This window comes from Scleropages formosus, chromosome 22 (genome assembly GCF_900964775.1).
Source record: "Scleropages formosus chromosome 22, fSclFor1.1, whole genome shotgun sequence".
In the NCBI taxonomy this organism is placed as follows: domain Eukaryota; kingdom Metazoa; phylum Chordata; class Actinopteri; order Osteoglossiformes; family Osteoglossidae; genus Scleropages; species Scleropages formosus.
Window position 1 is genome coordinate 22,779,154 of NC_041827.1, and position 22,813 is coordinate 22,801,966.

General features: G+C 46.8%; 1 protein-coding gene across 1 annotated transcript; it reads left to right on the top strand.

Annotated features, from left to right (window-relative positions):
• The first annotated feature begins 128 nt into the window (after positions 1 to 128).
• Positions 129 to 21,982, top strand: LOC108923445 (protein polybromo-1-like). Its single transcript, XM_029247892.1, has 30 exons — positions 129 to 294; positions 1,131 to 1,305; positions 2,039 to 2,136; positions 3,485 to 3,632; positions 3,737 to 3,886; positions 4,811 to 4,927; positions 5,036 to 5,104; positions 5,224 to 5,322; positions 5,466 to 5,551; positions 5,753 to 5,844; positions 5,967 to 6,225; positions 6,322 to 6,463; positions 8,151 to 8,245; positions 9,495 to 9,774; positions 10,386 to 10,488; positions 11,221 to 11,860; positions 12,544 to 12,755; positions 12,846 to 13,031; positions 13,375 to 13,532; positions 13,631 to 13,897; positions 14,818 to 14,963; positions 15,081 to 15,238; positions 15,672 to 15,855; positions 15,995 to 16,199; positions 16,368 to 16,569; positions 18,139 to 18,300; positions 18,758 to 18,880; positions 19,512 to 19,593; positions 20,952 to 21,151; positions 21,706 to 21,982. The coding sequence occupies exons 2-30, from the start codon at positions 1,162 to 1,164 to the stop codon at positions 21,876 to 21,878; spliced, it is 4,980 nt and encodes a 1,659-aa protein (XP_029103725.1). The 5' UTR covers positions 129 to 294; positions 1,131 to 1,161; the 3' UTR covers positions 21,879 to 21,982.
• The last annotated feature ends 831 nt before the right edge of the window (positions 21,983 to 22,813 follow it).

Genomic DNA, 22,813 nt, shown 5'->3' on the forward strand with positions numbered 1-22,813 from the left:
TGGCCAACTGGCCGAGCGCCAATGAGCTCAGCGTAATGCCGGCTCCATAGGCGTGGAAGGCGTGGCCAACGAACCACCGGCCAATGAACGGAGAGAACTTCCGTTCCTTTCAGCCTGTGGTCCCGCCCTCTTTTGAATGAATAGAACTGAGATTTCCGGTCTCCCTCCGCCCACCTCTCCCTCCCGGGAAGGAAAGGGTTAAGATTTCCAAGATAAGTTTTTGTGCTACTTGTCCACATAAACAACGGAGTAATTCTTAGTAGGTTCGCATCGTATCAAGACGCGCGATACCAGGTAAGCTGACGCTAGACGGCTGCACGTGACTGATTTGCATATCGCGCGGCGCTCGTCGGCGGCGTCGTTGTGCTCGCGGACAGCGCGCGCTGTTTGTTGCTGTCGGTTGCGGTTCCTGTCTCATTGTCCTCGTCTTCGTCGTCGGCTGTCATTCCGCGGGCGGCGCGTCTCTCCCCTGTCGCCTGCGCTCACACACACCTTCCGTCCTCATCAAGTGCTCCGTTTCCAAATTGGACCAAATTGTCGGATCAGTGTGTGTCGCTGCCCAGTAACGCAACTGCTGCTGCTGCTGCTGGATCTTTTCATTGTCTTCAGTCCTCCTTTGTTACGATGGTCCGCCTGTCAGTAGCAGCCTCTCTTCTGATTGGTCCTGCTGATTTAAATTGCAGGAGTCGGTCGCGTGCAGCCAGGGGATTGAACTGATTAACCATATATATATACATACACACATATATATATTATATACACGTTTTCAATGACACGTCGTGACATGATTTGCATCGACGCCTTAGCTGCTTCAGGCTCTGTCTGTCTGTGCTGTTGATGTGAGCTCCCTGCCGGCTGCGCGTGCAGACCAGCAGCTGCCAGACAGCTGTGTGCCGCTCGCGCCGAGGATGCGCGCGCTGATGCTGCGCTTGGCCGGCGTTGCTTTGCGCCTCTCGCTCCAGGCTTGCTAGCGCATCGTCCGGCTGCCTTCCTCGTGCCAGATACTTGTTCCTACCAACCACCGTGACTGTCACTGTGTGGGAATCCCAAGGGCTCTGAGATGCGGCGCCTTTCATCTCGTTGTGTGGTCCAGCTCTAGTGTGTCTTCCTGTGTCGTCCTCATCAATTAGATCCGATCGCCACTTCGAAGGCTCCGCTCCCATGATGGGATCCAAAAGGCGGAGGGCCACCTCTCCCTCCAGTAGCGTAAGTGGGGGGGACTTTGACGATGTCCAGATGTCCTCCTCCACACCTGGAAGCGGCCGAAAAAGGAGGAGGGCTTCCAGTTTCCCCACGGTGGACCCAGTAAGTGGAATTGCGAGTCTCGTTCCACCTTTACGCAGAAGCAGGGAGAGCAGCAAGCGGAACAAGGTTCGTCTCAATGTTGCTCCGTCCCATTGGCCTAACCCCAGCGCCCGAGACCCACCGCGGGTTCCTTTTCATCCCGTGGGGTGGAACCGAAGGCCCGTTCGCATAAGCCACGATGCGGCAAGCCGAATTGGCGTCGCCTGGCCGCGGAACTCGGCCGCTCGCTCGCGTCTGCGAGTCTGCACGCGGCGTGAGAAGGAACCCGTGCGCTGCCAAACTGTCCTCCGAACCTCTGGCCGGATTTGTGTTTCGGTCTTTTCCACCGTTATGGCCCCGGCAGTTCTCCAGTCCTCATTGCGGCCTTTGATTCTAGCCTTTGATACTGTTGCTCGCAGTACTGCCTGCCCTACCATAAGTCTACATGTGGTGTCTATCAAAAAAAAAACGTCAAAGATGGAAACATAAATCTCCACGGCCTGCTCGTAGTTGTTATAGTAACACCCTTCTAGCTGCCCCTTCTTCTGCCTTTAGCTCTTTTCCCAAAAGCCATTAATCTCCACCCGTGAACGAATGGCTTTAACCGACCCCTTGCTTCTTCCTTCTGCAAGTCCTTATTTCGCCTGCTCTGCTACTTCTTTACCTGCATTGTGAATGGTGAATAAATCAAAGAATGGTAATTAATTGTAATGTAATTTTGCAGCTGGTTGAAGTTGTGTGAATGTCTTCCTAGATCGCGGTGTGTCACGAGCTCTATAACACTATCCGTGATTACAAGGACGACCACGGGAGGCTGCTCTGCGAGCTCTTCATCAGAGCGCCGAAGAGAAGGTACATGACCCTATGTACATTATTGTGTGTGTGTGTTCGTTCATTATTCATGCAGTGCCCCCCTCTCCCATTATATGGACACTCATTACATGGATATTGACTTGTGCAAACTTGGAGCCCCTATACTGACATAAGTGGATCAAATTCTCCATCTCAAGTTACCTGGTGGGTTTTTTTTTTTTTTTTTTGTTACAGGTCCGATGGGACGCTAAATCCGGGTTTCAATGTCTGTACCTGTACAACCCGAATGAACTGTCATTTTAGATTAGTGATCCGTCACAGTAGATGAACGCACGAACAGCTCTATGTACTTCACCCATCGGTAACTCTCCCCAGGCCTGCATACAGACTGAGGATGCTGGGGATGGACACCACCTTGGTTCCGCTTACATTGAAGGCTGTCTTGCCTTCTTGTGTTAGTTAGTTAGTTCCCCCCACGTCGGTTGCTCTATTGGCCAATGAGTGCGTTCTCCAATGGGCTCCGTTGGCAACAATGAAGTCTTCTTGCAAATCCTTGTTTTTGGTGTTAAAGTATAATGGAAACAAAGTTATGATATACTGTACATCTATAATCTGCCGTACAAAGTGCTGTAGAACTACGCCCATAGTTCACTGTGTTTCCCTTTCCCATTTTGCTGTTCCTTTCCATAATTTATGGCTGGTAAAATACACAAAGTAGCAAAAATATAAGATGTTCAAACCAGCCATGCACTACTGTTACATGTAAATGTGAAAATCGCCATAAAATTCACTCTTCCAGTGAAATAACTTGTTGGTGGAGGAAACAATTAAAAAAAAAAAAAAAATTCCAATAAGAAATTATGGCGAATAATAACAATATCCCCCTCAGTCTGCACACCCTAAACACACTGATGGATTTTCAGGAATGAGTTGGGTTCAAATGCTGGGAGAAGGGTGTATAAATTGCTGAGAAAATGTTTTTTTGTAATTACAGTTCCTTATTCCATGGTTTCTTGCATTACATTAAAGGCTTCAGTCACAGTAAATAATGGTGACTTTATTACTGGGCTTAAAGTATCACTTTAAGTACTGATTTTAATGTTGACCTTTTTATTTTTTCTCTAGTGGGTAAAGTATACACAGTAATTATATACAGATACCCATTTTATGATGCTGTTCGGTGAACTTCGGTTACCCCCCTACATGATGTTAATTTCCCACCCTTTTGTGCTATATTGTGATTTTAAAGTTCAGCTTAAGATAAACAAAACCAATTCACATGGGGGTGAGTAATTTTTCCCATCTCCATGTAGGGCGTTTCACCGCATTTTTAAATCATTATTTTTAATTTTTTGGAAAATTTTTAAATTGTTTCTTTTTTGCAAAGGAACCAGCCGGATTATTACGAAGTGGTGACCCAGCCCATAGATATGATGAAAATCCAACAGAAATTGAAGATGGAAGAGTATGATGATGTCGAGCAACTCACCAGTGATTTTCAGCTGTTGTTCAACAATGCCAAGAGTTACTACAAGGTGAAATATTCATGTACAGAGTTATAAAACCTGATATCAATTTTTTTTTTTTTTTTTTTTAAATGTGTGTGCATAAACATATTGTGCATGTGTGGTGCTTGCAGACTGATAGCCCAGAGTACAAGGCCGCATGTCAACTGTGGGACCTGTATTTGCGCACAAAGAATGAATTTGTGCAACGGGGTGACTCCGAGGAAGAGGATGAAGAGGGGGAGGAGAGTCAGGAAAATCCAGGAACCTCTACTGAAGAAGAGGTAAAAATCTTTTCTAAGAAGGAACCTCGTGCAAAGAGCTTCTCTCTATATTTGAATATTTTTATTTATTTATTTATTTTTTTCTCTCAATGTGTTTTGCAACAAGTAAGGAGAGGGAGGCTCTGTGTGTTTAGTTGGTCCCTGACTCACAAACTTAAATAAGAGCAAAAGTTGGTCTGGCTGGTACTCGCATCTGGCGTGGAGCAGATGAGACCCTCGTAATCAATCTGAAATGCAGCTGCTTGTGTGATGTGCGTCAGGAAAGCACTGTTATTGGACGGACCGACTGTACCGTGACGATTGTGTGTCTGTATCTGTGTCTCTCCGCTCCGTTTGTTGGTGAAATGAGCGGGGCACAGTGACGCGGCGGGTTTGGCCGGTTCCCGCTCTCCGGTGGGTCTGGGGTTCGAGACGGGTCTACTGGCATCCCGTCCTGGATGCGTCCCCTCCCCCTCCAGCCTTGCGCCCAGTGTTGCTGGCTTAGGCTCTGGCTCACCGCGACCCCGCTTGGGGCAAGTGGTCTCAGACTGTGTGTTTTTCTCCGAATGGCAGAGAAAAGCATCTGATGAATAAAATGTAAACGTCAGCAACCTAGACAGCTGTGTGGTTTTCTCGCCTTGAGCAGGCACAGCGGACTGTCTTTCTCCCGTTGATCGGACCGACCCTTACTCTCGTGAGCCGGGATGCCTCGTGCGCACGCCTGGGGATTCCGAGTCCCCTGGCGCAAGTATTTATGACACGGTTTAAATAAGAAAACCTAGTAAAGAACCACAACAGGCTGTCGGTGCTCGCCCGCAGCTCCTCGGTCCCTTCTTTTACCCGACGCGTCACACGCAATCCGCTAGTGCCCAGTACAGGCGCAGGGTCCCGCAATTTAATAAAACAAGTGTTTGTTAAAGTTGTGCGTTTATGTTGGAATGACAGACTCCACCCAGCTGCCTAAAAGAGGTCCTGGAGCAGCTGCTGGATGCTGTGGTGACCTTCACCGAGCCCTCGGGGCGCCTGGTCAGCGAGCTCTTCCAGAAACTTCCGTCCAAAGTGGTGAGCGCTAGCCCGGAGCGGTCCTGTTCGCGGAGCTATTTGTGTTTCATTCGTTATGCTTTTTATGTACACGTAATGGTAAAATGTGAAATATCTGTACGCTTGCAGCAATACCCTGATTACTACACCATAATAAAGGAGCCGATCGATCTCAGAACCATTGCTCAGAGAATACAGGTATGTGGCATCGCATTTAGTTGTGTACGGTATGTATTTAATGTATTTATTTGCTGGGTTCAGAAACCCAACTGAAACATTATTGCTCTCACCCCAAGCCACTGACGACTCGTTTTTAGGTGGGGTACTACAAAGGTGTTAGCGGCATGGCGAAAGACATAGACCTCATGGTGAAAAATGCCAAAACGTACAACGAACCCGGATCGCAGATCTTTAAGGTATGCGTTACATTTCCCTTCCTTCCTCGCTCGCCAAATTGGACACGTAGTTGATCTGGTACCGTGTTAATTGGGTTCGACTGAGCCGTCGATGACGCGGTTGCGATGTACATGGCAAAGCCCCTGTCGTTTTCCTCTTGAAGGATGCCAACACCATAAAGAAGATTTTCACCCAGAGGAAGATGGAAATGGAGCACGCCGAGCCCACGAAATCTAGTCTCCGCATCAGGTGCGGTCAGCGACGCGCGCCGGGGAGGGCCGAGCGTCCGGCGGTATCTCGGCACGTGTCCCGCGAGACGAGCTGCTGTGTTGCCTCTTTACGTGTTGACCGCGCACGCGGAAGGACTCTTGTTCGCTTACTCTGTCCAGTCCAGCTGAGACGATTAAGTGGATGAGCGGTGACCTGTTTCTCTGGGTGTCTCCGTGTAAGGAACCGGCGGTCCGTCCAGGGGGATCGGCTGTCTGCCATCACGATGGCCCTGCAGTACGGCTCCGAGAGCGACGAGGACGCCCTGCTTGCCGGTGAGTCCCTCTACGGGTCGGGAACGTACACCCGCTTTGACTGCCCCCGTACGCATCTCTTCGTGAATTCCGGAGTCGAAGGATCAGATCGGCACTGAAGGAGCTTCTCGTCCGTTCGCCAGGCTCGCGGCATCCCGGTACGCTCCCGGCAGGGGGGGTCGCCCGCTGCGAGGAGGGGGAGTCGGAGGCGGAGAGCATGCAGTCCGGCGTGGACGCGAGCAGCCCCGTCTTTCAGCTGTACGAAGCGGTGCGCGGCAGCAGGAACAGCCAGGGGCAGCTCATCGCCGAGCCCTTCCTGCAGCTGCCCTCCCGCAAAGAGTACCCCGACTATTTCCAGCAGATCAAGCACCCCATCTCCCTGCAACAGATCTGGGAAGTGCAGTTGGGTCCTGAAGGACCCTTTTTGAGTGTTGCGGGTGTTCGAATCGCTTTAAAATTTCGCACGTGTCCTTGAGTGACACTTGGGCATCTCCGCAGGATGAAGATGAGGAACAACGAGTATGAGGGCGTGGAGCAGATCGACACAGACTTCACGCTGATGTTTGAGAACGCCAAGCGCTACAACGTGCCCCATTCCCCCATCTATAAGAGGGTCTTGAAGCTGCAGCAGATTCTGCAGGTTGGTGGGTGGCTTTGGACTAGACTTGTGGAAACGGGACACGTGTACAGAGTAACAGTAGGTCTTCCTCCTCACAGGTGTGTGCAGTACCTATTGAAACTGTCCTCCCTCCGTTGGGGGTTTTGTTTTGTTGTTTTGCAGCATTGAATTAGGACTTGAAAACTGTAGTCCACTCGGTCTCCATCCAGCGTGACAAAATATGAGTAGTTTTTGGGCTAGAATTGCAGTGTCAAGATGAGCAAAGCTGGTACAGACCCATCCAGATAGACTCTGGGCTCTTACCGATGCCTCTACCGAATGGTGACCTGAACATGGGAACGCTTACGCACTCGGTTCTCTTGTGTTCGATATTTGTAATTACATCGCACGTGACATGTGGAAATGCGTTTCGGTCCTGTTAGTGTTTTTTCTGGCGGCCGGCGTCAAAAAGATTACCGGTGGAGATGGGGCTGCTCACGTCCATGCCGGACTGCGCGCGACCCCGGCGAACGGACAAGAAGCCCTTTCGGCGCCCGTTTGATCCTTCGACTCTGGAATTCGTGAAGAGATGCGTACGAGGGCGGTCAAAGCGGGTGTATGTCTCCGACCTGTAGAAGGACTCGCCGGCAAGCGGGGCGTCGTCGTCGCTCTCGGAGCCGGACCGCGGGGCCATCGTGATTCGGTGCTGCGAAACAATACGATTTGAAAAATTCTGGGGGGTGAATACTTTTTGTAGCTCGCACATCAGCCCCTCTTGGTTGGTCATCTCCACACTCAGTGACCCCAGTCAATACACTTTATAAGCTTATTCTTAAGAGTTTTCCAGACCCCACCCCCCAGCACTCCCCATTCAGCGTCTCTGAGACTTTGCACATGTTGCTCGCACTCATGTGTGACGCTATACTTCCAGGCTGGGGTTGACTGGCATTTAGAGGACGATGGAGTGTCACCTTGCGTTTAAATATTCATGAGAGGCTGCTGCTGTCACTCTGCGCTGCCGGCCTCCGCACGAACGTTCACCGATGCCCTCCGCACCTCTCTGTTCGCACACGGGCTCCGGGATGTTTGAGGAACCTTCGTTTGGCACCTTGTTACTCGAATGAACGATTTGTGTGGTGATGGTTCGTAACTTCTGCTGCGGCCGTATCGTTAACGGTTCCCCGTCATGAAGTTCGTGTCGGAAACACCTGGATGTTAAGTGACCGCGAGCGCCGCCCTTCTCTGTGGACGCACTTAGGAGCGTGTGTTATGCGCAGCTCCCGACGGCTGGGTGCTCGTGTTTGGGGTTCCTCCTTTCTCGGCCGGTTAAATATTCATTCGGTGTGGCTCCGCGTTGGGGGAGAGGGCATCTGCAGTGTTACGTTCGTTAATTTTAATGTGCTCTCAGAAACGTGTGTGTCTGCATCCCAAAACTGCTTAATATTAATGTCTGCGAGTGTGCGTGCGTGTGTGTGTGTGTGTGTGTGTGTGTGTGTGTGTGCACGCGCACATGAAGGGTGAGAGGGTCTGGTACTTATTTGATAGATGTCTGTCTGGTTGCTGGTGTCTCGTGTGTGTCGGACAGCGGCGATTTTGCGGAACGGGTATGGATTCGTTAGGCGTGTGTGTGAGTGAGGCAGGGGACTTCGGAGGAAGGTGAAGTTAATATTAACGTGTGTGTATGTGTGTGTGTGTGTGTGTGTGTGTGTGTGTGGGGCTGTTTTTTCAGATGAAGAGGAAGGAGCTGTCGAGGAGAGAAGACGAGGACGGGGACAGCATGCTCTCCTCATCCATGTCCGATGTCGGCGCCGGCAAGAGGAAAAGGTACATCTACCCGCCTGCCTTCGTTCACCCGTTTTACCAATTCCTCCCTTCCGCTTTGCACCCGCAGCTGGGTCCGTGTCAGCGACTCGGTGTGTGTTTGACCTTCCGAAAATGCAAAAAAAACAGCAGAGAGTGATAGAAAATCCAAGACGCTCGTCAATCCCGAGCCACGAACTGAAAGTGCTTGACTACGTATAGACATGATTTTCCAGAAGGTTCATAAAGGATATAAGGCCAATATGTTCAATATGGAGCACTGGCTTGTGGCAAAGAAATCCTATATTTTTCTAGGCAGCTGATGACAAATTTTTTGACAGGTGGATCAGGTAAAGTACACCGGTAAGTGAGTGGTGTTATACCTTATTATGTCGTAGGTGGCAACACAGTATATGTTGGAGCAGTGATTTAAAGAGTAAGTAAACTGCACTGAATTAGTATTCTTTCAAGTGCTAAAGTATTTATTCCTTCAGCTCCGAGTACATGGTAGCATTAGGGAGACAAACGGGGAAAACTGCCTCTGTGAATTTTTTTTTTCTTTCCTTTGACACAAGGCCCTTTCAGAGCATCACGCCTTGTATAGTGTGCTGTGTCAAAAAAGCTTATTCGTAGACTAATCCAGATTTTATTTTAACTGTATATTTGTTCCTATCAATATCTTTTAATATTTACACAATTGACACAGCAGGAATACCCTGCTGTATAAATGTGTAAATGAGTGTAAAGTTCAATATCTAACTGTGTTTGTTGCCTTGGGTGAAGGTGTCGGATAAATAAAAATGTCACGTTCGTGTTGCTCGCGTTCAAGCGTTGGAGCAGAAGCTTCTAGTGGGATCCAGACTAGAGTGCAATGAAAGTATAGTTCCTCTCCCACCCCTTTTGTTTACAAAAAATGATGTTGGTTGAGGTCATGTTTGTTTGTCTAACCCTGAAAACAAGGTGCTGTGTTTCATAGCACCCATAGCTTCCTCTTCATCTCAGTGCAGTGATTTTGTTTTTAGAGGTCATCAAGACATAAAGGAAACAGTGTTGAACGTTTGAATAAAAAAAATTTTTTTTAGCTGCTCTCTGAAATGATTTTTCTCCTCAACGAATCATCTGAAAATGGTAGAACTTCAATCCAGCTTTTAATGACATTTAAACTCATACTCTGGGTTGAGGTTGAAGAAAGGTTGAAAAATGTGGCTTCGTCACACAGTTTAAAAAACGGCTCTGTCTCCCCCCCACCGCTGCGCACCTCGGCGTTGGGCAGCCACAAGAAGAACGTCAAGAAGAACCGCATGAAGGTCCTGTACGGCGCCGTGACGGAGGCCCGTGAACCGGGCACAGGCAGGCGCCTCTGCGACCTCTTCCTGGTGAAACCTTCCAAGAAGGACTACCCAGACTACTACAAGATCATCCTGGAGCCCATGGACCTGAGGAGCATCGATCACAACATTCGCTCCGACAAGTACCTGAGCGAGGAGTCGATGGTGGAGGACATGAAGCTGATGTTCCGCAACGCGCGCCACTACAACGAGGAAGGATCTCAGGTGGGGCTGAAAGTGACCTGCCGCTCGCTTGCGGGAAAGTGCGCACCGGTGTCTCACGAGGGCCGCGGGTAGTACGGTAGCGAGGGTGGCTGGCAGCAGGTGGTAGTGCTTGTAAGGAGAAGGTGTGGGTTCGAACTCCTGCTCCCACTGCAGTACCTCTGTTCAACCTATTTACCCTGAATTGATACAGTAAATTGCCCAGCTGTGTAAATGGGTGAATAATTATAAGCAACTTTGTATAACTATCTAATGCGGTACGGTGCATTGGAGAGGAGTATTAGCTGAATTAATAATGATGATGATGATGATGATGATGAATAATTGTTATTATTATGGAAGCACAGGACACGATCAGTTGCCGTTGCCCTTGGCGAAAGGTATCGGATGTACTGCTCTCTTAAGATCTATAAATAGCCATCGGTGTAAAACGTAAATTCTGCTAATCTATGGGAACAGAAGGGAAATTATGTTATCGTAATCACTGCGATTGCAAGAAGACAACATTTGCAGTCGTTCAGGACGTGATTCCTCCGTTCCGACAGCCCCCAGGTGCCTATTCGGTAGCAACCTCCGAAATTGTTCTTACCATCTACTCTTTGGCCCCATGTAAGGTCTACAACGATGCCATCGCCCTGGAGAAGATCCTGAAGGACAAGCGGAAGGAGCTGGGTCCACCGGACGAAGACGACGTGGCCTCCCCTAAGCTGAAAATAAGTACGTGTCTCTGACCCTTAAGCCTTTTCGCAAAGAAACGAGGAACTTGTGGCCACTGTACTGTTTGTGAAGATCCCTGCGGCCCAGTGAATCAAACCTCAATTAGGACGCCTTTCGCTGGAAACCGTAACGCTGTACGAGGCTCTAAATACTCAGACAACAGGCCCTTGTGATCGCTGCCTTTCCCCGCCGACAACATTTTGGGGAAATTCGAAAGGCAGGGGAAAAAAACAAAGAATAAAGATTGTGAGACAGAAATTTACCGCAACTAAAACTTCAAAATTACATTTCGAATCCGTAAAAATACGGGCTGCACGGCGGCACAGCGAGTGGCGCCGATGTCTCGCGGTGCGGGAGGACGTGGGTTCGATCCCCACTCGGTCTGGGTGGAGTTTACGTGTTCAGCCCTTGTCTTTGTGGGTTTTCTCCGGGTGCTCTGGCTTCCTCTCGCAATCCAAAGACATGCCGTTCAGGTTCCCCCATAGTGAAGATTACATGTGGAATTTTTATGCAATTCCTAATAAAATTTCTTCGGCTTCTCCATCCACCACGTGGCTTAGCGTCAGAACATGAGGTGAATGGTGGGGAACGCCATTGGCGTTTAACCCTCTTTTCGCACGTGTCCCAATGAACGTGCCCGGGGCTACGGATGCCGAAATTAGTCCTCGTGTCTCGTGCCGCAGCGCCTCTGCGCCCCGCTGCCCATAGTAACTGTTGGCTGTGCACTCCCAGGAAAGAGCGGTGTCTCCCCGAAGAAGTCCAAGTACCTGACGCCCCTGCAGCAGAAGCTGAACGAGCTCTACGAGGCGGTGAAGAACTACACGGACCGGCGCGGCCGCCGCCTCAGCACCATTTTCCTGCGGCTGCCCTCGCGCGCCGAGCTGCCCGACTACTACGTCGCAATCAAGAAGCCCATGGACATGGAGAAGCTCAGGAGCCACATGTTGGCCAACAAGTACCAGGACGTGGACGCCCTGGTGGAGGACTTTGTGCTGATGTTCAACAACGCCTGCACCTACAACGAGCCCGAGTCGCTCATCTACAAGGACGCCCTGGTGCTGCACAAGGTTCTGCTGGAGACTCGGCGCGACCTGGAGGGCGGGGAGGACGCGCACGTGCCCGACGTCCCGCGCCTCATCCAGGAGCTCATCCGCAACCTGTTCGTGTCCGTGCTCAACCACCAGGACGAAGAGGGACGCTGCTACAGCGACTCGCTGGCAGAGATCCCCTCGCGCGATCCGGCGAACCCCGGCAAACCGCCGCTGAACTTCGAGATCATTCGCTCCCATGTGGACAGGGGCAGGTACGGAAGGCTGGACGTCTTCCAGGAGCACATGTTCGAGGTGCTGGAGAAGGCGAGACGGCTGCACAGGTTAGTAAAAAATGACAACCGGTTGGCTTCCTCGTGATTATGATGTAATGTAATAAAAATCATTTAGTTGATTAGTTCACTTAGTTCGTAATTCATTACTTTCGTTGTTACGCTAGTTTTCTTTTAACAGACTCTTTTCCCCAAAGGGGGAACAAAATACAACAGTGCATCACATGAACAGATGGAGAGATTTGGATGCAAACGCATGACTCTTGACTACAGTCCATTTGTCACACAACACCATATGAACCAGTATACATCACATGAGTACTTCCGTATTTTTTTTTTAAAAACATTCTTAAACCGATGGTGTAGTACGCATTTCTCGAGGAGAAGGGAGCCCGAAAGAGATGGGTTTTGAAACCCATTTTGGAGAGAGAGAGAGAGAGAGAGAGAGAGAGAGAGAGACGCAGCAGTTCTGAGTGACAGAGGGAGTTTATTCCACTACATTGGATCCAGAACTGAAAACCACTTCTCATGCTTTTGATTTTAGACCTCTTGTGCATGGAACTTTATTTAATTTGGAGAAAGGCATAAACTAAATTAATAATCTTTCTGACAACTTGTGAGCCAGTCTCATGAGCTATCATACTGTGTACTTTTTTTAAAAACACTGTGTGCAAAATGAAATGTGGAATGAATTAAACGGGGCTGTGGTTTGGCCCACGCACGCATGCACGCAGGACGGACTCTGAGATTTTCGAGGACGCCGTGGAGCTGCAGCATTTCTTCATCCGGGTCCGGGACGAGCTGTGCAAGAACGGCGAGATCATGCTGTCGCCTGCACTCGGCTACACGGCCAAGCAGCTACACGGCGACGTGGAGAAGGAGAAGAAGGAGAAGCTACCCAAGGAGATGGAAGAGGACAAGCTGAAGAGGGAGGAGGAGAAGAGAGGTGCGAAGGAACTGAAATGAAACATCCGTTCATTTGTACATTTTGTTACTTCGTTTGCTCATTCGTTCATGGGCCCCTGACTTGTCCCAGAAGCCGAGCGGGGCGAGGACGCGGTTGGAGGGCTGTGCCACTCGGGTCTGCAGCGCACTTATAGCCAGGACTGCAGCTTTGAGGACAGCACGTACCACGTAGGAGACTACGTGTATGTGGAGCCAGCGGAAAGCAACCTGCAGCCGCACATTGTGTGCATCGAGCGACTCTGGCAGGACAGTGCAGGTAACCGCTTTGTCGGTCAAGCTTGTCTTAGCTTGTCGCCCAATCAACATGCTCTGTTTGAGAGGCACTTGAAGAAGGAGCACTGTGGAGAAGACCTACAGCCCTAATCTTGGTTTTCTCCCACGTATGTGCCGCAGTCAATAAATTCTAGGACTGGCAGCCGCGCGGTGCTGCTGAGCGCTTCCTGCCGGTGGCTTGCAACCACAGCAGCGAGCATTACTAACTGTACCATGTTACCAAAGTAAATTTTCCTACAAAGTACCAAGAAAATGTTGTGCTGGCAAACCGATTTTGATGGCAGTTCTGTGCAGCGCAAGCGAAGTGATGCCTTTTGTACCCGCAGGGGAAAAATGGCTGTACGGCTGCTGGTTCTACAGACCCAACGAGACCTTCCACCTGGCCACACGCAAGTTCCTGGAGAAGGAGGTGTTTAAAAGTGACTACTACAACAAAGCGCCCGTCAGCAAGATCTTGGGAAAATGTGTCGTCATGTTCGTGAAGGTGAAACGGCTCGGTCTTTACGGAGTGGGTTTTCTTTCCCCTCAGTTATATCTTAAAAGCAGGAACCTTTCACTTTACCCTCTTTCATTTCTCCGCAGGAGTACTTCAAGCTTCAGCCGGAGGGCTTCCAGCCAGAAGACGTCTTTGTCTGCGAGTCGCGCTACTCTGCTAAAACCAAGTCTTTCAAGAAGATCAAGATGTGGACGATGCCCCTGAGCTCTGTGAGGTTTGGCCCTCGCGACATCCCTTTGCGTGTGGTACGAGTAGCCTCCGTGTTTGCCAACGCTCAGAAGCAGGAGCAGGAGAAACCGGCAGAGGTGTTGGACGAGAGCAAAGGAGCAGACGTCGGCAGCATTATCGACAAGGTAAGCCCTGAGACCTTCACAAGGTGAGGAGGACTCGCAGCTTTATGAGATTAGCAGAAAGAGAGAGGTGTGTTTACCGAAATACACACTTTCTCGTATTTTTAGGATTGGTTCATGTGTAGGACTGCGACAAATACAGCTTTAAAGAGGCATGAAAACCAGATTGCTTCTCTGTACAAAATTGACAGAGACAAATAAATCACCTACTCTTCAGTTTCTTTTCTCTATCGGCACAAAGGTGTATCCCTGAAACATTAGGGGCTCTTATTTTATTTGACCATAATTGTGGTTGAACTATTTCCTCTTTTACAACCACAGCTGGGGCCAGAAGTTTTGTAATTCGTTAGTAATTTGATACATTCATGTCTCCAAAGTCACTTTTACCACAAAGTCACGTCAGTAAAAGCTTTAGTAATACAGTTATGCCTTGATTTATTTTGCAATTTGTTCTCCCCCCCAAAAAAATGGCTATAGCTGTAATAAATTATAAAAAAAACTGTGTAAAACCTACCTCTATTTTAACTTTAAACCACATTAAAATTATTTTAAAATGTCTGAAAATAAAATCTTCACAAACTGTTGTTCAGTACCAGTTTTTGACTAATTCTTCCTATAAGCATGTGCAGTTATTACTCCCTAACACTCCAATTGTTTGCATGTGTTTTACTGACACCTAGTGGCTGGTAGCATAAATACAAGTTGCTTTTGGTCTGTCATGCAAAATTTTACAAAATAGATAAAGTGCAATTAAAACTAAATATGGAAGTATGAAAACTAAAAATAAACTGTTTATATTGTTGAAAATTCATAACTGGATTGTTTTGTAATACGAGAAGCCAGTGTACCAGCTGTGAATATTCTCATGTGGGCATTATTTTGGGAGGCAAGGTAAATGTGTTTTTAAAAACATGCATTTCCAGGAAAAGGAGGACGTGCCAGTGGACATGAACAACGGCGAGCCCGGCTGTCGGTACTACGAGCAGCTCCGCTACAATGACATCTGGCTGAAAGTAGGCGACTGTGTCTACATACGGTCACATGGTCTGGTGCGACACAGAGTCGGCAGGTACTGCAAGAAGCAACATCCTATAATGTAAAATGTTCATGCTTCCCACGATTGAAAATGCAGCTAAAGACATGATCGGGGACCTTAATATTTGATGGTGTTCTTGGTGGCGGGCAGAATTGAGAAGATGTGGGTGCGAGACGGTGCAGCCTACTTCTTTGGACCCATCTTCATCTACCCAGAGGAGACTGAGCATGAGCCCACCAAGATGTTCTACAAGAAGGAGGTGTTCCTCAGCAACCTCGAGGAGTCCTGTCCCATGAGCTGCATTATGGGTACTTGAGCTGTGCTGCCATGTGATGGCCACCACACCTCAATGCTTCTCCAGCAAATGATCCCATTAAGATGTTGCGGGAAACAACCGCAAACTCTGACTGCTACTAATTTAATATATCTATTGTGTATTAAACACTGAGTTAAGTTATTCCCAATGAACTGTGAATAAATGTTTATCGTGAAGTTGAGTATCAGAGATAGGGAAATTCTGTAACAAACATACATGTATAATGCTCTTTCTTTTTTTTTAATAGCTTTCTAAACAGCACTGGGTCACAGTATACAGGCAGAAATAGCACGCTGAGAAATTGCAAAAATGTCCCATACAGAAAACAAGGGCAGAATGTCAAAAGCTTGCAATAATTCACAGGTCCAATCGTGTACCCCTGTCTAATAAATAATAATTGCATTTCTTAATTACCTTGCCAACAGGGAAGTGCGCTGTGTCCTCCTTCAAAGATTACCTGTCGTGCCGACCGACAGAAGTGCCTGAGGACGATGTGTTGGTGTGCGAGAGCCGCTATATTGAGAGCGAGAAGCAAATGAAAAAGTTCAAAGGCCTGAAGCGCTTCTCTTTCTCCAGCAAGGTGGTTGAAGATGAGATCTACTACTTCAGGTGGGCGACACTTGCGCAATGGGTCATGTGGAAACTCCTTGGATACCTTAGTATCCAGTCAGTGGCTGTTAAAGCAATCCTTTACAAATACTGAATGCCTCCTCCCCCCCCCCCCCCCTCTTTGCTTTCATTGTTTCAGAAAGCTGATCGTGCCCCAGAAGGAACCATCTCCGCTGTTGGACAGGAAGATCCAGGAGCTTGAGGCTAAGTTTGCGGACATGACCGACGAGGAGCTGGAAGACCTCGGAGAGGAAGATGGGGAGCTGGCAGATGCAACAACCATTCCTCAGCTACAGACGCCTCTGGCAAGCGACTTGGACATCATGCCATATGCACCCACTCAGGCAAAAACACATATTTTATTTTATTTGAACATTATTCTTTTTTTTTTTTTTTTGCATTAAATGAAAATCGTCCCCATCAATCCACTTGCATAATAACATCCAATGCCAGTGAATATGTAGCTGCTGAGTATGATTTTTAAGTCTTCACATCCTGTGCTCTGGTTGCAGTCAACACCAAAGTTGATAAAAGGCCTCTGCAAGAAGGAAGGGTCAAAGAGAAAGATCAACATGAGTGGCTACATCCTCTTCAGCAGCGAGATGCGAGCGGTGATCAAGTCCCAGCACCCGGACTTCTCCTTCGGTGAGCTGAGCCGCCTGGTGGGGACGGAGTGGAGGAACCTCGAAGCTGCCAAGAAGGCCGAGTACGAAGGTGAGGAGACCTGACGGAGTTTGGTTAACCCTTTGGTTGGCTTTAAAATGCTGGTGTCTTGAACTGTGCAACCGACATATGAAGTTCTACAGCTGAAGTACAGCCATGCTAGCAGGGAAGGCTGGGATGACTTTTTGAGACTGTAGCAAGACTGTGAACCCTTCATATAAGTATATGTGAGATTTCAAGTTTCAAGTTTGTCATCATAGGTACAAGTACCATGTACAAGTATCATGGAATTCTTCTTGAATGCTTGTCCACAGACTATGAACAAAAACAATAGAAATACTGCACAAAACAATGACAATGAGTAATGCTAATAACAGTAAATAATAGTAACAATAATAACAATAAATAAGACAGCCAGAGAACTCAGGGTGAAGACTGAGATCACATTTTTGCAGAACTATTTGCTTTGTAAATTATCTTTTAGTCCTCAAGTTCAAATGTTAACGACAACCAAAAGAAAAGAAAGTGAATGAAAGTAAATTTTTGTTAGGTCTATGGACAAAACGTTCCCAATGAATACTTCATAACAGTGCCAGTGCAACATCTTTATTTAAATCATATTTGGCTGTGTGTGGCTCCTTGTTACCCTTTTTCTTTTTTGAAGATGCAAATGTTTTTCTGTTTATTTTTTATTATTACATTATTGTCATTGTTATGTTTTTCTACCATCTCAGTCTTGTGAAGCAAAAGCCACCTGCATTTCTGTGTCCAGCCAGTAGTTGGCAGTAAAACACACAAACAGAATAGAAACAGATGATGTGTGTAGGACCACCATTATTCAGCTCACATAGTGTCTTCAGCTTGTGTCCGAGTGTTAACGATCAATAACAAAATCAGGAATGTTACACACATTTATGGGACAAATATCATTTTACTTTCATTTGAAACATTTTTATTTTAATATAGCTTTAAGTTATAGTATTTCTAATAACTGTAGCTATGTTCAAAGTTTTTTACATACCCTTATTTGAAAACATATTGAGAGACATTTGTTTTATTAAGCTTTTATTGATTGTGAGAATAAATTTCGAAGTGGACTGACACTGGTAAATGAGACATGTTTATGTCATGAATCGAATAACGGCATTGAGTGGAAGGCAATGAAAATGACTTTTTTCAGTACTTATATTTGTAATGTAGCTAAAGTGTAATAAATTTAAGGGACTTAAAAAGAAAAGTGGAACACTGATTTAGTACCTTCTTCAAACCTATTGCTTCTGGAATAGGCTTCAAACCACCGTGACCCTGCACTGGTCAAGCTTTAACTGATAATGGATGGCTAAAAATTGTACACATGTATTTATTATAGTTTTGCCTAGTTTTTACAGATCTTAACCCATTACTGAGTACATGGATTAACTCTTATTGTTTGCCACTTCATACTAAAATTAACTTTTGAGTTACAAACAAATTGAGTTAAGAACCGACTTCTTGTCTGAATTGTTTGTAAATTGAGAGTTAAGTGGAAGTGGGGATTTTTTTTTTTTTTTTTTCCCCCCCGCCCTTTCCTACTCTGGAGGTGTTCCATGAACGTCTCCCTCTATATCCGTGTGTTTGCAGAGCGAGCAGCCAAGGTAGTGGAGCAGCAGGAGCGGGAGCGAGCGGCCCAGCAGCCGCAGGCAACGTCCCCCAGAGCAGGTACCCCCGCAGGGCCCCTGGTTGGCGTGGTTCCCCTTCCGACCCCAATGGGGATGCTTAACCACACCATGACGCCTGTGTCAGGTAACCCCTCACGCATAAAGCAATGCAGCACAGATTTTTGGTGAGAGTGGGGCTGAGATAAGAAGCAGAACTGCTCATAAATTCTTTTTATATCCATCCCATCTCTCCCACAGTACATTTTATATTGGAATCCTTTGTAAACCCATCTGTCTCTTAAAATCACCTACTGAGGTGGTTTTTCTGCAAAATGTGTTGTTCACTGTTGGGTTTTTTTTTTTTTTTTTTTTATGTTTACTTTAAACGTGCTTTGTTATTGCTTAAAAGCCATCGAAATCTTAAATGCATGTGCATAAAATGGTTTTTCTTTTAAAGTACCTTTAACACATCAGTTTTCTGTTTTGCCCTTGTGTGCCCCCCCCCCCCCCCCACCCCGTTGAGGTTTCCATGCTTTGAAGTTCATTGGTGTTGCATGACTTTCTGCATGACCTTGATGCATGGATGTGTTCTGTTGCTCAAGGCATGATGGCTGCGTACGGCCCACCCATGCTGCCCTCGCAGGGCCCCCTTGATGGTATGGGCAGCATGGCTGGGGTACCCCAACAGCCCAGTGCGCTGGGCCACCCTGGCATGCCGTACCTGGGTAAGGACAACGTTATCAACCATCACCTTCCACACGAATGCAGTTGCTTCCTGTCTGCCACTGTCACCTGCTGGAGGGGCTACCTGCACCATAGGTTCAAGAGTCCTACTCTCTGCTCAGACCTTGTCCTGTTCTGCGTCACAGTGAACCACGTGGGTGAACCATGTGAACAGCATATACAGCCAATAGTTTTCGGCCAAAATGCAAAGCTCTGTGATGTACGGGTGGTTCTCCACTTATGACGTAATGTATGCTACTTGCAACAACCCAGATTTACAATAGCCGTCCTTAAGTTGTATTGTTCTAGAGTCCCGACTTTTGCTTGAAACATCTAACAGCGACCGCTCCGTGGGCTCTACGATAACATCGAATGGCCACACTGCCACGAAGTACCACATTTCTTAGTGTTTGGGTCTCAGTTATTGTTTACATACAGTATAAGTGCATTTATGACTAGAGAACATTAAACAAGCTGACTTCTGCTAGAAGAACCTCGTTGTAAGTGACCATCTCAATTCCTTTTAGCAGTCTGAGAAACTCAGAACATAAACATAAAAGTCCGTCACCTTGGTCGAGAGCCCCCAACCGAGAGCTCCAAAAGGTGACACTGAACTGGTGATTTTCCAAACAGGTGTCATGGGACAAGGTGTGAACAGTATGACGGGGAATCCTGGTACTGGACATTCCTATGGACCACAGGTAAACCTCTTCCAATTTATAGTTGGGGGATAAACCAAAAATGTTTGGTAAATGCATAGAAGCAGCAAAATTCTGAAGGGTCTTGAGCCTTATGTCAGGTAATTTGAAATAATTACTTAGCTGATGGTTTAATTCAAAGTAGTTTACAGTATTTTACCTATTGATACATGTGTGTTTTTACTGTATATATTCAAGGTAAGTAATTGGTCAGAGCTACTACAGCAGTATCAGGGAACTGATCTTGAACTGCCAACCATCAGTTCATATTTCCATATATTTCCCTGCTACACAGCCGACTTCTCCATGTGGCCTTTTTGTTGACAACATTTGACTTGTTGGACTTTAAACTGCTGTTTCATGAGTCTCATCAGAATTTTTTGTGAACATCATCTCAGGCCCTTTAAACTTCTTTCAGAACTAATCATTTTAACCTACATTTAATACATTTAGCTGATGCTTTTACATTTATTCATTTAGCTGACGCTTTCTCCAAAGCGACTTAGAATGTTAACATTACAATTATTTACCCATTTATACAGCTGGGTAATCTTACTGGAGCAATTCAAGGTAAGTACCTTGCTCAAGGGTACTACAGCCAGAGGTGAGGCTCAAACCTGCAACCTTTGGGTCCAAAGGCAGTCGCTCTAACCACTACGCTACCAGCTGTCCGTTTAGACGCTTCTCCAAAGCGACATACAATTTTAAACTACTTAGTTATTTACCCATTTTACTGGAGTAATTTGGAGTAAGTACCCTGCAACAGATTACGACAGCGAGAAGTGAGTGTCGCACCTGTGACCTTTGGGTCTGACAGCGGCAGAAGTAACCAGTACGCTACCGGCCGCCTGCCTGGGTAGCTCATAAACGTCTTTAAGATTTTTCGAAGCCCTGCTACAGCGATGAGAAGCCACAGTGTTGTAGGGTTATGGAGAAAACGATGACATCTTTAAGGTATGACAAAAGATCAACAAAAACATAATTTCACTTAAATTTTTATTGTTCAGAGTATATTGAGATTTTAAATAGTTTTATATCACATTTTTAACGGCTTTAATTTGGATTGCTTGGAAAAAAAACTATGCATTTGATCATAGATATATTAAATTCAGATACATTATGGTTATGAGATTTTTGATAAAAAATGTGAAAATATATTTTAAAGTGAATTTATATCTTTAAAAATATGAAGGATCATCGTATAAATACTTGTTTGAAAATGGTGTCGAACACCGGTAGCTTGTTTAAGGGAAAGTATCTGGAATCGCGACAAATGTCATCGATCACTGGTTCGTGACGCGGACCCTGTGTGTGGGGTGCAGTTGTGTTGTAGGACACGTGTGAGGGGCGGCTCGACTCTAATCGACATTGACCTTCTGGGTCAACAGGCCCCGCCCCCTTACCCCGGACACTATCAGGTAGGCCAGCCTATGCTGCAGCAGCCTTCCACGCCAGTGTTCGTGGCCCCACCTCCCAAGTCCCAGCGCCTGCTCCACTCTGACGCCTACCTAAAGTACATCGAAGGCCTCAACGCCGAGTCCTCCACTGTCAGCAAGTGGGACCAGACTCTCTCAGGTGAGGGAGCTTGTCTAACTTCATCCATGTCAGATGGGTTCAGTTGGGTTTAAACACTTTGAGACTAGAATTTTTAAGGAACTCTAAATACTCTAAATAGAAGGTGGTACGCTAGTATGGTGGGTAGCACTCGTGCCCATGCATGACAGTGGCATTGCATGCTGGGACATGTAGTCTATAATTTAGCAAATGGTGCCCACTTATATAAGACTAAAAGAGAAGTGTTGCTTGACCAAAATGTGGAATCACAATGTGGTTCAAAATTTTGTCTGCATTTTGTTGGTGTTGCATGCAGCTAAAGTCACGGTTGGTTTTCAAAGCTACCTTTTACGTTAAGTCAAATGTTCACATACGAGACATCACTGAGCTCATAAAACATGTATGCCTCCCCAAATGTAGTCACAAAGGATGTTCTCTGGACCGTCAGTAATGGTGCCATTCATCATACAAATAAAAAATTATGCAAATACACAGTATGTAAATTCCCTAATTTGCAGGTTAAGATGAAGTTAATTAAATTTGTACGGGCTCTTGCTATAACCCCCCGAACCCAGCTCGCAGGAAAGACGTCCGTCTCACTAAGGAGCAGGAGAGCCGGTTACCATCCCATTGGCTCAAGAGCAAAGGTGCTCACACCACGATGGCGGACGCGCTCTGGCGGCTGCGGGACCTCATGCTGCGGGACACGCTCACCATCCGGCACACATACAACCTGCAGAATGTCTGAGCTGTTCCGTCACCCTCCTCGAGGCAGGGAGGACAATGCAGAAGCCATCATGTTTCATTGTATGTTGTGTGCCCGTTTTGTGTTTTATATATATAAAAACCTCACACGGCTTGAATTTTTGTATTTTTCCACTTTACTTTGTGTGGCAATGCTTGATGTCAATCACTGGTATGGACATTTTCACATTAAATTTTGATGAGGAAATCTGTGTTTTCACTGGTGTAAAGGTGCACCTTGACCCTAACAGTTTGCTCTCTGGTGACTGAATTGCAGCCCCACCTTCCATCTCCTCACTAACTCCAGAGAAAGAGTGCTGCTTGGTGTCATAGGCCCACAGGTGAGGGTACAGGGTGTGATGCTCCACACCAGACATCTCAGGCGCAGTGGAAAAAATTCCAAAGCAGTCTACACTATGAGCAATGGCACATCAATTCTGTACATGAGCTCGAGTAGGGGGCTTCAAGAAAAGCAGTTACATTATTCATTTAGACAAAGTCCAGTAAAGTGTTATCAGCCCACACCTTATTCACCACAGTGACTTAAACTGCTAGATACACTACAATGGGTCACTCATTCATACATCAGTGGAAGTCACTGTTGCACAAACCACACCACCCAGTAACCATGCGAACTCCACCTGGACTGACCTGGATTTGAACCTACATCCTCCCACCCTCCACTGGTGCCGTGCAATGCAATGATACTTGCTGTACTACCTAAGATAAACTGCTCTTATGTCCAATAAAGCAATGTAAAGTAGGATGTACACAAATTCTCATCTTATACCATCACTTCCACAAGTTGCAAGACATAAGGACAATTTTAATTTCATGAATATACTTTCTAAAATGTACTTCTCTAGTCTGAGATTAGTTATATTATTCCAACCAAAAGAATGTTACCTGTACTTCTCTAATCTGAGAGATATCTGCCTA